Raw genomic sequence first — 11,873 nt, 5'->3', positions numbered from 1 at the left:
GCCTAACCATAGGTGTGTGAGCTGATTGAAGCTGTGTGCAATGAAAACAGGTAACAGAGAATCTATTGTGCTCCATCATGGTGAATCAAAGTCCCCTGGAAATATAGTGCGAATGTTGTTTATTCGGAAGTACATGACATATTATCGTTTACTACAGTGAGAGGTCATACAAGGCATGAGTATAGACAGGGTCTACATTAATTTTCTTAAGCAACTCTTACACTTTGCAGTAGAAGTAAGTTCAGAGTTTAGTAATGCAAATGTATGACTGCTGCTATTGCCAAACCTACCCACCCAAGAATATCACATGCAGTAAAAATTTGTGTATGATGACTTTGTTTTTAATGCATTATTTATAAAACTACATGCACCAGCTAGCTTCTGACGCTATATATTCCCAAGTGTGCAGAAGATTTACCTATATGTGGTTCTGTCTGTATGAATGTACATGTCTACTGGATATCTGTTTATGAAACTGCAACCTCTTTCAGAGAAACGTGTTTACAGAAAAACTGATGCCGTTCTTTGAGTCTGTGCAATCTCTGAGTCGATTACATTGAGTAATGTGATACTACAGTCAAAGCTTACTGCTTAAGCAATGAGGGCGGAGGGGGGATTGTCTCTACATAACACAAATGTTCATTTTTTAGTCTGTCTTAACAATGAATTCAATTGTAACCATGCTTTTTTTTAACTTAAATTACTTTCACTCACACAAATGTTGTCCCAAGTAATTTTGTATAGGGCTGCTCTCACCTTCAGTATTACTTCCAAATATGCATGTGTGCCTCCAAGTCACTCAAGAAAAAAAGTAGTTACCTAGTCTGAGCAAAAATAATTAAGTAACAAATTCACATAACTATAAAGTAAACCTGCACTGTTAGTGAGTCACAGATCTCATCAGATGATTTATCCTTTTGTGTTTTGCCAGTGTTTTATCGTCTTTTTGCGGTTAATCATCAGTTAACACCAAGTCCTGCGGCTGTCACTGTTGACTTTGTGGTAAGAATTTTATTTTATTTTATGGTGTCTTAAGAGAAATTCCAGAATGTGCTATCATGTGTTTAACATTGTTTAACCTTCAATTTATACAGTTAATCAAAACTGTTACTCTAATGATAGATAGTTATTATCATGTTAGTATTACATTTTCTGAAACTTTTTTCAGTAATAAAGATTTGAAATTTATTTTAACACAGTGTCTATCATAGATTGTAATATTTAAAATGCTATGCCTAACTGTGTGATTATTTTAATAAAACATGTATTAAATGCATGAAATAATAGAATTCTTTTCTCTCTAGTAATGTTTTTTACCATCACAGATGTTTATATTATCACACTGCTCGACACGATGAAAGATCAACAAAAACAATGGTGTTTATTCTTTCTTTCTTTCTTTCTGTTCTTTTTGTTCCCTTCTTTTTTCTGACGACCATCCCAGCGCTCCACATCCTTCACTGGGTGTACTAGCGTGCTGATCAACCCCTAGTTCAATGGACTCTTCTCCACTGAGTCAGTTGTATTTCTTTGTTTATTTATAGAGTTAAAATGCAGAGTTCAGGTGATTAAAAACATTTGACTGACAGCTTTCTCTACAAATGACTAACAGAAATTTGATCTTACTTGAAACTGTCTTTATGTTTATGACTGTTATATTAAGCAAGCAAGCCTTCAGTCAGCAATGTCAGCGAACACAGAGCTGTTATATCATATCCAGGAACATAAGGGCAGAGAAAATGAACAGCATTCAATTACAATGTCTAACCTTTGTATGTAGGCCAGCCCTCAAACCTAACAGCTGTTTCATTCTTTGTATCCATACACCCCCATCCCGATACATGTTGCTATCCTAAGTCAGGCAGGGTACTATTGAGTCATTGAGCAGGTTAGATGCATGAGACCTGTAACCTACCTATATCACACATTAATTAGTTCAATAATAATAATATAAACTATTGCATAAAACAGAACACATTACGACTAGCAGCTTTGAATGCATTTTTATGTTCACGTTATACAGTCATTAGAACTGATGAGGTGCATGCCTCAGTTATTAAATGTATTATTTGCTAAACATATTTATTTATATTTATTTATTTATTACATCATTTATATAATTTATATGATGATATATGGTATAGAAGTTTTACAATCGTTATTTAGTTAAGCATTTGATAAATGGGATCATGGACTGATTCAGAGATAAACACTAGGCAATCAGCCTGCACATTGTAATAACCCTAGCTAATAACCAAACAGTGACCCCAAGGTACAACTCAAACGCTGCACTTTGTGCCTGGGAGGGAAACACTTTAACCATTAAGCCAATCTCCAGCTAAATCATTGCAGTTACAGCCCAGATCTACCTGTTACGATGATAGTGTAGAAATGTTTACAGTTTTAATAGGAAAAAAATCACATAATAAGTAAAGGACACAATAAAAACTATTTGAATGAAAAGTCTGAAGATAACAGAAATGATTTAAACTACAGATAAAAATTAATAATGGATTACTGACAATATTTACAAAATTAAAAATACAATACAAATAAAAATAAAACCAAATGCACTCACAGAGGCACATCAGTATCCTAGACATCCTTAAATAGATTTTTCAGAACTGAAGTTCCACACATGTAAAAATTATTGTAATACACCACTAAAATCATGGTTAAAATATAATAAGAGCAGGCAAATTATTAAAATAAAACCACATACTTATGAAACTATATGAACCAAACTCTGTACAATAAACGGTTCAATAATCTGTTGCAAAAAGCATTTAAAGCTGTATATATCATCCATGATTAATCCCATTGTAATTGTGATGGGACTTAGGAACACATTTAATGCTTAAATGGTCATTAAACCCTAGTAATTTATTTGTAGTCAATGTAATTTACTAATGCAGTTCCAAGGTATTTATTCATTGCTTTTTTTTACCAGGAAAGTCTGACTGAGAACAAGTCCCATTTTCAGCAGGGGCCCAGGGGGAAACGGTCCATTTTACAGATGGTTTAGAAGGCACTTATACAAGGTTTACATAATAAATATACATACATACATACATACATACATACATAGACTAGTAATGATATGGCAGTTAATCAAATAATAATAATAAATGTCCATACATATAATATTAAATAAACATGCATAGCATCATAGAATCGCAATGATATGACAGTTAACGTAAAGATGATAATTACATATGAATACACTAAAAAATCAACTAATATCAAGCTTATATGAGTCTACAGCTACTTTCAGATGGAATTAGCTGAAAATAGTTATTGAGTAAGAGACAGTGAAGTAATTATATGATGAAGATGGTTACAAATTGTGAAGGATTATTGAGGATGTTCAGGTAAAAGGGAGACGGACACAGCAGTGGAGAGGTGTAGATGATGGTCAGATAGTTTGAGATTGTGAAGAAGTAGCTGCATTATGACCAGTTACATAAGAGTGGAGGCAGTAAGTGTTTGGAGTCTATCCAGGAACACTAGTACAGAGCTGGCATCTGAGTAGGTAGGACTTTAGCTGAGTTTTAAATGATTTTAGTTAGTGCTCTTGTCATATTGCTGGTGGGACGGAGTTCCAGGATTTATTAAGGTGGTGGGAGAGTAGGGATTTACCAGCAGTATTGTTGAGTATGGATACATGTAATAGGTATTTGTCTGATGAATGTAGTGGACTAGAAGGATTATATATTTGTATGAGGATGGAAATGGATGGGCAGTTGTTAGGTTTATACACAATGTTATGGATTTGTGAAAGTTGTGAGTAGGTTAGATAATGTGGGAATTACAGCCACTGTAATTCCCTCAGGGTAGCACCAAAGTGGGTTCTGTTTTGACTGTTGGTAGTGAATCGTGCTATTTTGTAGTAACCTTTGTCAGTTTGTTTAACAAGGTCACTTGGATGTTAAGGATGGGAGCAGAATATGTTCAAGTAGGCAAGAGGAGAGAAGACGTAATGTGTTTTCTTATAGTAACTGTGAGGAAGAGTTTGGTTCTGTAGACAGAATGTAGTTTATGCTGTAATTTGTTTTACTGTATTTTGGATGTGTGTGTCAGATTATATGTTCTTATGCCTAGCAATTTAATATGTGTCACAATTTTGATTTTTGTTTTGTTGGATGGGGTAACTGAGAAGGAGGTTTTGTTTATTGTAAACTGTTTGGGAATAAATAGGATTAGTTTGGATTTACTTGAGTTAAGGAATAGTTGGGCAGATGTCAGTCAGGTTTCAATAGAGGAGAAAGACTCCTGGGTAAGTTCTTGTAGTTTGTTGATGTTTTTTGCAATACAGATTACTGTCGCATCATCTGCATATTGTACTAGGGATGCACTTTTATAGGCTTTATGTAAGTCATTGATGAAAATGTTACAGAGAATGGGTCTCAAGACTGACCCTTCTTCTACACCGACTGGGACAGGGAGGAAAGATAAGATGTCTTTTTGCCCTTGATAGCTTGAGCTCTGTTTTGGAGATAGCTACGGCACCATGATATAGTGGTGGTGACGATTCCTAGCTTATGAAGTTTGTGTAGAAGAATGGAGTGTGAGATTGTGTCAAAGGCCTTGGATACAACAAGGAAGAGGACAGACACTAGATTTCTGTCATTTCTGTTTGTGTTTACCGTACTGGTGAAACTTAGTAAACCAGTAGAGGGAGTGTGGTGGGGACGGAAGTCATGCTGAGATGAAGACAGACGGTTATTTTGTGTGAGGTAATGTAAGAGTTGTAACTGGTGGCATTGTTTGAGCATTTTTGATAGGGGGGAGAGGATGGAAATGGGCCTGTAGTTGGAGAGTTCAGCTGAATGTCCTCTTTTCAGGTGGGGAAGAATGTAACTTTGTTCAGAAGGTAGGGGCATATGATTCACTGGGGGAGTGATTTATTAGAATTAAGCGAGGATGGTCTACTGCTTCTGCAGCCTTCTATTCTCCAGGTAAGTTGCCAGAGGCTAGGGTGGTTGTTTTCAATTTAAGTAATTTAAGTAATAGTTTTTTATGTAAATAGTGGGAACTGGTTGAAAACAGAAGTTATGAAGAGGAATAGTTGGTGGTGCTGTTGTCTGGTTGTCGCTATTAGGGGAATTTAGAAGCAGAGATGATTGTTTGAGTTGTTGTAAGTGTTAAGTGTAGGAGATGGTTAAGTGGTTTGGCTGGGATTGAAAAGCTGATTTATACAGGACCAGAATGTTTTGGGATTTTTGTAGTTTTTATGTTGCAGGTCAGTGTAATATGTTTCTTTATCTAACTTAATTGCATTTTTAGTTTGGGTTGTGCGTTCTCTGAATTTTTAGACATTTTTAGTATTTTATTGGAGAGTCATGTATTTCAGGCTGTATCCCTACATCTCATCATTTTGTATTTACATAATACAAAATTTTGTATTTTGAGACAACCAAGGGGGCAGGTTTGGCCCTAAACCTATTTTTTCTGAGTGCAGCAGGTTCATTTAGGATGTTCAAGAAAGTATAATTAAAAGGAACGACTCATCATCCAGAGGAATGTATGTTAGAGTGATCCAGCGATATAGTATATAGTTTAGATAAGAGATAAAGGAATCACTGTTGAAATGTGTGAGGTTATCTTCTATGCTGAAATGTGGCTGCTTTACAATATTTGTTTGTTTTCTTATTATGTAGACAGGGAGATGATTCCTTACAGTACCTGGAAAGGTACCTGAGGTAAAGGTTTTATGAGGCCTAGAGGTAAGAATCCAGTAAATTAATGTTCCCTTAGTGTTTTTCATTACAATGGATAGAAGTGGTGATTAGCTGTGAAAATCAGAGAGATGTATTGATTGGTTAGGTGAGTCGGAGGAGAGAGAGAAAGGCAGTGAATATTAAAATCACTCAATATTTATTTTTCTTGGGAGATGTTGGATGACACCCAGCAGAAGAAGTCTTCTGCAATAGAAAGGTTATTACTGGGTGGGGGATAATGTCTTGTTCTGGTTGAGCTTGAGGGTAGATATGAGAATTTCTGCCTTACCAAATTGTGTAGGATTTAGTGGTGTAGAGATAAGCTGCAGGGAATTTTTGTATAGTATTGCAACTTCACTGGCCCTTTTATTGTCTCCCTACTATTAGTATATTATAGTTTGTGAGGCTGTGGGGGGTAGAATTTCATTATTCTATTGTTTCAGTTAGTACTTATATATTTGGGGCATGTAGATTAAGCCAGGCATGGAGCTGTGGTATTTTGTTCTAGATCCTTCTAATGGTTGTGTGCATAATGTTAAGGGAAGAACAAGTAGTGTTATGTTGTATGAGGGGTGGGTTTGTGGGGGTTTCCAGATTTAAAGGTTTGTGGGGATATAACTGGCCCAGGGTTTGGATGGTTGTTGCCACTAAGTTTTCCTTTGGAGAGATATGTTAGTTGTAAAATAGGCATTTCATTTTAATTTTTAATTTTAACTTGTGTATTATGGTGTGCAGGTTGTGTTTGACAAAGACTGTGGTATTGGGAGAGGATAAGGCGGGTGTTATCTTGGGAGAATTAAGGGCTGACTGTGCTACAGTAAGTTGGAGAGTACCACCCAGATGATGGTGATGGGTTGTGTGCAGTGTGTTGGACAGTACCACTAGGATGATGGTGATGGGCTGTGTGCAGTAAGTTGGACAGTACCACTAGGAAGATGGTGATGGGTTGTGTGCAGTATGTTGGACAGTACCACTAGGATGATGGTGATGGGTTGTGTGCAGTAAGTTGGACAGTATCCCTACGATGATGGTGATGGGTTGTGTGCAGTAAGTTGGACAGTACCACTAGGATGATGGTGATGGGTTGTGTGCAGTAAGTTGGACAGTACCACTAGGATGATGGTGATGGGTTGTGTGCAGTAAGTTGGACAGTACCACTAGGATGATGGTGATGGGTTGTGTGCAGTAAGTTGGACAGTACCACTAGGATGATGGTGATGGGTTGTGTGCAGTAAGTTGGACAGTACCAGTAGGATGATGGTGATGGGTTGTGTGTAGTAAGTTGGACAGTACCACTAGAATGATGGTGATGGGTTGTGTGCAGTAAGTTGGACAGTACCAGTAGAATAATGGTGATGGATTGTGTGCAGTAAGTTGGACAGTATCCCTATGATGATGGTTATGGGATGTATGCAGTAAGTTAGACAGTACCACTAACATGATGGTAATGGGTTGTGTGCAGTAAGTTGGACAGTATCCCTATGATGATGGTGATGGGTTGTGTGTACATTGGACAGTATCAGTAGGATGATGGTGATGGGTCGTGTGCAGTAAGTTGGACAGTACCACTATGAAGATGATGATGGTTGTGTGTAGTACATTGGACAGTACCGGTAGGACAATAGTGATGGGTCATGTGCAGTAAGTTGGACAGTGCCACCAGGATGATGGTGATGGGTCATGTGCAGTAAGTTGGACAGTACCACTAGGATGATGGTGATGGGCTGTGTGCAGTAAGCTGGACAGTACCACTAGGACAATGGTGATGGGTTGTGTGCAGTAAGTTGGACAGTATCCCTAGGATGATAGTAATGGGTTGTGTGCAGCAAGTTGGACAGTACTACTAGGATGATGGTGATGGGTTGTGTGCAGTAAGTTGGACTGTACCACTAGGACAATGGTGATGGGTTGTGTACAGTAAGTTGGACTGTACCACTAGGACAATGGTGATGGGTTGTGTACAGTAAGTTGGACTGTACCACTAGGACAATGGTGATGGGTTGTGTGCAGTAAGTTGGACAGTACCAGTAGGATGATGGTGATGGTTTGTGTGCAAGTGTGAAGGTAAAGATGGTAAATGGGGGGAGGGGGCTAGCAAGAGAAATTAGATAGTCAGCATGGAGGTTGGTATCATGGTGTTTAGCCATAGGATGATATTTTGACAAGCTTAGGAATAGAGGAGGGCCAGAACAGAGGGATGACGTCTTGTATTAGGAAGCAGTATGGTACTAAACTGGGTAAGTAAGAGGACAGGGACCATAGAAAGAAAACAGTATAGTAAGAATTATACCGCTATGTACTGATACAAGTGGCAATGAAAAGGACAAGCTATGGGAAAACATTAAGTATTTATTAGGAATGGATACAGGCATAATCATTTTACATGGCTTTATCTTGGGCTTTAACTTTGATTTTAGAGCAAGGAAAATTGGAGCAAATGTGAAACTTTGTTAGCAAATAATGGAAAACTTCAGTCTGACATTAAGTAGTGAAAGAGTGTGTACTTAATGAAGAGCTGTAATAAAGATAGAAATTGATCCTGCGCTATTGTCAAGGGATTTATGAGTGGTAGGTGGTAGAAATTTAATAGCAGGTTTTTCAGATCACACTGCAATAATGTCTACATTTAGAGAAGAGAGAAACAGAAGATAGAAAGGGTTTCAAAAGATTAACAAGTACATTTGCAGAACTGGAAGTGACGAGAAAAGAGTGACCAACATTGTTTAAAGACTATAAGGAAATGAGGGCATTTTTATAGTATGTCAACAGAGTGGTGGGTAAAATATAAAACCAAATATGAATAACTTTATATATAAAGAAATTGCGAAGTTTTGGCATGCTTGTGGTAAACAGATGTGTACACAAAAACAGACGGAGTATGTCAAGTCAGTGGATGAAGGGGATAGTGGGCTTCATAAAAGAGCAAGAGAAATATGTGAAATTAATCATTTAAAAGTGAAAGACTTGCTACAGAAAGGCAAATAGTGAAATGAAATAGGAAGCAAGGCATTTTTGTGTACAAGTTAAACTACAATGAAAATGTAATGATAGAAGTAAAATATGGGAACGGTAAGATTATAAGGAATTTGAAAGGAATTTAGGTTCGTAGGTTTAAAGATAAGTATCAGCCATTCAGTTTACAGACCATTACAAGCCTAACCAATAGCTTGTATTCAAAGATTCTCTCCAACCTCAAGTATGGTAATACCAGATAGACCACGGGAAAACTTGTGGCTGCCCATCCAATAATCTATGTTTATCTTGAAAGTGGCAATGGCATTACACTGCTTGACATATAGTGGAAGGTTGCACTAGATGTGTGGGATATGCTGGGATATGTACCTATCAAGCCAATGTGTCGTATTTATCTGTTGATGAAGGTGTAGTTCCTTTCACTAGTTACATAATGAATCATTTATTCTGAAAAGGAAGAAGGGGTCAAAAAGGGTTGGCCTTTCATGACTTAAACGGCTAGACGCAGACCCCCATGGAAGTATGTATTAGAAACTGAATACAGGGAGAGGGCTATCTGTCTGTCCTAGTAACTAAGATCTTTTTAGTTAGGAATCCCTGAGGTCTCTCACTTTGAGTGATGTGTTTGGACAAACACCTGCCAAGAGGGACATTATATTCAATTACATATCTGATAAAATACAAGAATAGGAGAATTAAGATTTCTTTGTACCTAGAAGGAATGCTCTTGTAAATTAGATACGCAGTGGGAAGGTTTTCTGAACTACAACACAGACATAATGGTCAAATGATAAAATAATATCAACAACAATGCTTACATCCCTTAGGTCAGTGTCTTATTGAAGGGTTGCATCATTTATATGGCATGAGAAAATATTTTGTTTAAAGATCAAACAGGATTTATAGTCAATAGATTAATGTATGATAATATAAAAAGGGTAGTAACTATCTTAGATTTTGCAAAAGGAGTGAATAAGAAATTAGCTCTAATTAGCTTAGATATCAAGAGAGCTTTTGATTCTATAGATGTGGGATTCTTGTTTAAAACTTTAGAAGCATTTGCATTTCCAGAACAGTTTACTGGAGTATTAAAAGATGTGTACAGAGACTCCAAAGGATATGTTGACAATGGATCTTACATTTCTCAAGAATTCATATTAAACAAAGGCATAAAACAAGGGTGTCCCTTGTCCCCTTTACTATTTGCATTAGCTATTGAACCCTTCACTAATAGTTTATTTTATGTATTTATTTTACATTTGTTAACCGGGTTACTCTAGCTGGATATATTTCCATTTTCAGTTGAGGCCCGGGCAGAAAAGCTCTAAGAAGATAGAAAAATTAAAAATATCATTACATGGTAAATGAAAGGATTAATAAAAAAAAATACAACAAGTAATTATTACATACTAAAGATATTTACACTTGAAAAAAGCAACAGTAAAAATGTAGCACAGTAAGATTCATATGGAATTTTTCACATCAAGTAGAGAGATTTCAGCAGTATGTTGATTAGAGTTTAAACAGTACCAGCCTTGCTTACATGAAGAAGCATTAAAATGTTTGGAAGTTTGTTTGGAAGAGGAAGAAACAGTGGTGGAAGAGGGTGGTTAGTCAGGGTTACTACAAGGGCATAACTAGTCCGTTTTGAGGTGTTTTTTGAGTTTTTGTTTAAAGAGAGGCAAGGTTGCGATTAGAGTTAGTTCATTGGGTAGCAGGTTCCAGTTTTTCCTGCTACGTTAGTAAACAGAGAGTCACCAGCCATGTTGTTAAACTTGGTTATGCTAGCGAGGAGTTTGCTAGAAGAACGTAGGGAATTCAGATTTTTATAGGTGATTAAGAGATTGGGGAGTATAGGGGTGGTGTTGGGTTGGTAAAATATCTTGTGGGCAATCATGAATTGGGAGGTTATCAGATGGTTTTGGAATTCAAGCCAGTCTAGTTGCCAAAGATTCAGACAGTGGTGGGTTCTAAAGGGATTGCCAGTGGCAAATCTGGCAATGTTATTATAGGAAGTTGCTAGTTTGTTAAGGTTAGTTTTCTTTAGGTTGGTATAAATAGGTGAAGCGTACAGAAGAGTAGAGATTAGATGGGAGTGAGCAATCTTGGTTCTGGTTGCTGGGGTTAGGAAAGGTTTTATTCTATAGAAGGAGCCTATTTTTCTGTTGACTGTTTTAATGGTGTTATTTATATGGTAATCAAATGTAAGGTTATTATCACTGGTAATTCCTAACAGTTTAGTAATAGAGTCAGGGAATATAATGGTGCCATTATTTTAAGAGACTGAGAAATCTACGGGGAAGGACTTGGTAGTGGGGGTAAAGAGAAGGAGTTTGTTTTTTTTGGCATTAAGAAGGAGACAGCATTTTGTAAACCATGTTTCTACAGTGTTAAAAACATTTTGAGTAAGTGAATATAGTTCTGATGGAGAGTATGCTGAGCATATTAGCGTAGAATCATCTGCATATCGAATGCAGGTGGCTAGAGGAATTACTACATGGAGGTCATTGATAAATAATGAGAAAAGAAGTGGTCCAAGAATAGAGCCCTGAGGGACTCCGATGGTGACTGGCAGAAAGGATGAAATTTGATTTTCCCAGAGAACTGCCTGTTGCTAAGGTAGGATCTGCACCATTTAACAGCCTGAGAGTCAAAGGAAAGGGATTCAAGTATATTGATTAAGAGGGTGTGGTTTACCATGTTGAAAGCTTTTGAGAGGTCAATAAAGAGTGCAGATGAGAGGATGTTTTTATTACGGTTTCTACTGATGGTATCTGTAAAGGATAAAAGGGCAGTAGTGGTACTATGTGATGGCCTAAAGCCATGTTGGCAGTTTGCTATTATGTTATGTTGAGATAGATTATATAAAAGTTGTTGGTTCATAGGTTCATAGGTTCATAGGTTCATACTAGGCTATCTGCCCTTGGGCATTTATAAGCCTAGCCAGAATGTGTTTGGCTTTCGCCACCCATTTTAAATTTATTTTGCTATGCCCTTTTTCGAGGTTAGTATACTGTGCCTCTGTCTAACAGTGACACAGAAGTGATACCTGGGGTAAACCTACGATCTCCCATCCACTCATCAAGATTCCTCTTGAAGAGAGTCAATGAGGGACTCTGCCTAACCTGGACTGGGATTTTATTCCAGAGTGAAGGGAGCTTCTGGGTTATTAATCTGTCC

The 11,873-nt window shown here is 37.2% G+C and overlaps 1 protein-coding gene across 1 annotated transcript in view; it reads left to right on the top strand.

Moving 5' to 3' along the window:
- The window catches only part of LOC122812306 (complement C3-like), a 268,006-nt gene that overhangs the window by 245,823 nt on the left and 10,310 nt on the right, over positions 1-11,873 (top strand). Inside the window, exon 4 of the mRNA XM_044084709.1 lies at positions 932-1,002. Coding sequence (XP_043940644.1) covers positions 932-1,002 — 71 coding nt within the window. The remainder of the gene's footprint in view (positions 1-931; positions 1,003-11,873) is intronic.

The sequence above is a fragment of the Protopterus annectens genome, chromosome 9.part0 (assembly GCF_019279795.1).
Source record: "Protopterus annectens isolate FY-2018-M chromosome 9.part0, PAN1.0, whole genome shotgun sequence".
NCBI classification, from domain to species: domain Eukaryota; kingdom Metazoa; phylum Chordata; order Ceratodontiformes; family Protopteridae; genus Protopterus; species Protopterus annectens.
Note: the sequence above shows the minus strand (reverse complement) of the source record. Positions and strands in the feature narration are given on the sequence as shown.